A 4,384-nucleotide genomic window follows, 5' to 3' on the forward strand; every position below is an offset into this window, starting at 1 on the left:
TCCTCTATAAATAAAACAAGTGATTGATTCGATTCATTTGCCAATAAATGTTTAATCTTCACTAGAGCAATACCCGTGCACAACGTGGAGAGTATCCTTAATATTGAGAATGCATATGACTCCAATATTTATCACAAAGCAATATTTTACTGGGCCATTTCGCATACCTATGTATCCCAGTATATTGGAATGTCTCAGCAGTACAGTATTGTATATCTCTGTTTCTCTCTGCCACGAGACCTCATCTCTAGATGAAAATATCTTCACTGCAACGGGCTCTCCTTGATAGAGACCCTTCCAGACTTCTCCATATCGTCCTTTTCCTGTTAAAACAATCAGAATAACATGACAAATATCCAAGTATACCACTTAAATCTGTGTTAAATTAAATGATGCCAAATCTGATAAACTAGGATTTGACAAATTTTTTATCTGTAGCGCACACATTCATATTTCTACGTGATTTTTCAGAAAAATGTGTGAATAAAGCAATAGGGGGAAATACAATGACAGAAAACCTTGAAGAGAACAAAACCATGGGCCATATACGTTGGTGAAATAGGTTAGAAGCAAGCACACGCTGGCCACCTCAACCCATATATTTCAGGTCAACTGTGTATTGACTGTAGACCACCTACCGATACACTCCACTAGGGAGATGCTCCTACTGACTGTTCTCTGTACAAGCAAAGGCAGCCCTGCTCCACTGCCTGATGTCACAGAGTGTTCAAAAACCTCCTAAAACACAGAAACCATTATATTATATAGCACCCTCACTGTAGCGCATCTTACACACATCCACTGTACTACAGTTACTCCACCGGTGGGCATCGAATGCATGTAATTTGGAATGTGTCAGGTCATCTTTATTATTTGAGAATAGCTTCAGTGAGACATCTCGCTGTTTACAACTCACAGTGCAGCAGTTTCAGTTTCTTTGTTAGATTTACAACTTGTACTTGCTACATAATATTTCAGTAGATTGATATAAATACCACTAGCATGGCTACAAGCTTTGGCACACTACCGTACGTCCCCCTTGCTTCCAAAACAGAAAAATATCGACAATTTGCATTGCGTAGACCCGTGCCACACGAAGAGGGTTACCCCGAGGGTGCTGTCTCCCGCCGGCGTGGAGATGAGATGTCCGAACGAGCGTGGGTCGCGCTCAGAGAGCATCGCCATCTGCTTGCGATGCATGCGTCTCATCACCAGCAAGATGACGCAGCCGACGAGCATGAGACCGATGATCGGAAGGAATATCGAGATCATGAGACCCGTGAGGTACTCGTCCTCCGCGATGTCTGAAATTGTGCGCCGTAAAACACACACTGACGCAATGCACGTGCTGTGGCACCGCGCGAATCGGGTTGCAGCATCAAAGTAAAGTATTTTGCAAGACAACAAATGATACTAATTACACGATGACTCAAAACCAACCAACGCATCTTCCCGTACCTTTAGTAACTGGAGAAAAAGTTGGAAAGAGATCGCGATTGCAGTAGTCTCCATCGTTGCAGCACTTCACAACTGCCTTATGATCAAATTCTGAGGAGGAACAGCAGAGAAATTCTTTAGCAATATATTAACTAATTAGTTTATGATTTCAATAAAATTACACTCTACTTTCAATGCCAATAACATCTTAATTAACAATTTCATTACAATGACAACTAATACAGCTATAAACAAGAAAGTTTTAGAAATACCTTCCGACTAGTCAATTTAGTGGTTCAAAACAACAAAGAAATAGTTCTAGAAGTTTAGCACTTACAGCTTGTTATTAATTCACATCTTCGCACTAACACAACTATATATATTAGGCCTATAGATACCTGTATTGCAGGTCAGTTCTTCCTGCATTAGGTCATCGACACAACCATATCGTTGAGATGTCTGCTGGGTCCCTTGCACGACATCGGTCACGAGCGCAGTGTAGCACTGCAATAGAGTAAACGCCACCTATAGTATTATCCTGAATGACAATCAGGTGAAAATAATACATTAATTATTTAATCACTACATGGACCTTGGCGACATGCAGTAATAGATAATCAATGTAATACTAAGCGGGAATTGCAGCAAGTGAAGTTACATATGTTTTCTGTTGTCACATTTTAAAATAAAATACCTTAACAGTGTTTCACAAATAATGCATGATTAATTTTATTCACAAGGCCAGGAATCGAGGTGACTAAGGTACTTATGACTTAAATAGAAATACACTTATACCTCTTTAGCATAAATATGCCAGCATCTACTTAAATGTGATTGCATAAATTTGTAGCTTTACCATACAGCCATATGTACATATATTATCAACCCGTCATTGTGGATAAAAATTAAATACCATATGTTAGAGATGCAACGTTTGCTATCCTTTTGTACATTCTTTCGTACAGGGCACATAGCTGTGCAACATGGCTATGCTACATAATCGTAAATTTGTTATACATCTACATAAACAAGCATATAAGATACTTTCTACATGCTGGATTTGATGCACTAGCTCTCAGTCTCAGTCTCTTGGGGTACTATGCAGCTCCAACTATTTCATCCCCGAGCCGCAGCAGCATTTAACTGAATTTTAACTGTATTATATACACACTAAGAATGTGGCAGCAGTGCAGCACACATGTATTGATTTCCCAATTGACTGAGAAGCAGCCGACTAGTCCGAGGTTCACATTTTTATTCTCCACATATCAAATAGTTACTATAAATTATTGTCTATAATACGGGTCTAATCTACTCGGTAATTTATTATCCAAGTGGCCACGTAACCATCTTGACAGGTTGAAAGCTAGTCATTTACCTTGGCTGTTGTCATACACTTTTCCAATCCACTGCATGAAACAACGTCACATTCACACCAAATTGATATCGAGTCAGACATGGTGTAGCCTGCTGAAAACAATAAAATTTGTATTAACTACGTACCAACAAACTATAGGATTAATACCTTTGGCAAACCTTATTGGTATGTGCTTTGTGATTAGAAAAGCTCTATAAAAATGCCACCATTGCAAAATGCATTGCAATCTAGTTCCAACAATTCTGCTATAATAGATTCTGTACAGACTGACCAAAGGCTGCAAATGTCATCAATGTGCAAACAGGGCAGTTTAAACTTTGAGCAAAGACTTGAGCCCCCAAAGTTGTTTTTGAGACACCAATGAAAACCTATAGCTACTGTTCACGTTATCATATATATGCTAAGCAAGTCATAAAGGGGGAGGGGGCATCGGAAAAGTAATGTATGTAATAATATATAATTGTGCGAAAACATTTTACGACACAACACTGCAATTTGGCAATTTCATTATTCAATCGTAATTTTGTGAGCAGTTAAATCGCTCGCCAATTACATTCACCACTGTTATATATTTATTGCATTTTGCGAAGGTGGCGAATGTCAGAGGTAGCCCTGGGCAAATACATTTAAGCCACAAAGACTCATATAATATTTATAATGATCAAATTATTCAGTTTCTATGTAACATAGAATATGGCATATTTAGTAATAGGAAAAGCAACGTACATACGGTATAGCAATCTTGTGTGATGAATAAACATTTGTGAATTAACTCATACCAGCAACAGCATACCGAGTAATGTGGAATTGAAAAGCATCTCACCAGAGTAAAATAACATCTTATTATTAGGGGAAACAATAGGCTTACCATGCACTTGGCTACATAGAGTTCATTCGGTTATGACATCCCGACTTCAGAGTATAATAGATTTCATTGATTTGTGTTAAACAAGTCTTTTGCATCTTTATATATATATATATATAAAGTTGTTCAGCCGAATTAGTCCATACTCGCATAACTAGAGAACTCCGCAGCATAAAGGAAAATTAAAAATATTTTCAGAATCAGCATGTCTGGGAGGTGGTTCTGGCTGTAACAAAATTTTAAAAAGTTAAAAAGTTAAAAATTGATAAAAATTATATTCATCAATAGATGGCGGTGCGTACAGATTAAAATCACGTACGTGTGAATCCATGGTGTATACCCTTAATAGCGCAGTGGCCTAATCGCTAGAACATCCGTCTCCTACACCAGGATCCCGGGTTCGAGTCCCAGCTGGGGAACTTATTTTCCCCTTTTTTCCTTTTTTTCCCTTTACCTACCTCTTTAGTATGTATTATTTTTAATTTTTTACTTTGGGATGGGATGGGATATGGGATGGGATGGCATGGAATGGGATGGATGCATGGATAGATGCATGGATAGATAGATAGTTAGATTTGTTTGGGTATTTTCCTTTCAACAAAGAGGTTACCAACTGAGTAACGCCACTGTCTTCCCCGGGCAACGCCGGGTATCCGCTAGTCCAGCTATAAAATGTTTGAAAAAATCAAAGCATTGTTACAGGG

At 38.4% G+C, this 4,384-nt stretch overlaps 1 protein-coding gene across 1 annotated transcript in view; it reads right to left on the reverse strand.

Annotated features, from left to right (window-relative positions):
• Nucleotides 1-4,384, reverse strand: part of LOC106809167 (activin receptor type-1-like) — a 15,507-nt gene that overhangs the window by 9,128 nt on the left and 1,995 nt on the right. Inside the window, exons 2-7 of the mRNA XM_014812152.1 lie at nt 2,816-2,907; nt 1,836-1,941; nt 1,459-1,548; nt 1,108-1,304; nt 639-738; nt 168-323 (exon numbers count right to left, since the gene is read on the reverse strand). Coding sequence (XP_014667638.1) covers nt 168-323; nt 639-738; nt 1,108-1,304; nt 1,459-1,548; nt 1,836-1,941; nt 2,816-2,907 — 741 coding nt within the window. The remainder of the gene's footprint in view (nt 1-167; nt 324-638; nt 739-1,107; nt 1,305-1,458; nt 1,549-1,835; nt 1,942-2,815; nt 2,908-4,384) is intronic.

Source organism: Priapulus caudatus, unplaced genomic scaffold (genome assembly GCF_000485595.1).
Source record: "Priapulus caudatus unplaced genomic scaffold, Priapulus_caudatus-5.0.1 Scaffold333, whole genome shotgun sequence".
Lineage (NCBI taxonomy): Eukaryota > Metazoa > Priapulida > Priapulimorpha > Priapulimorphida > Priapulidae > Priapulus > Priapulus caudatus.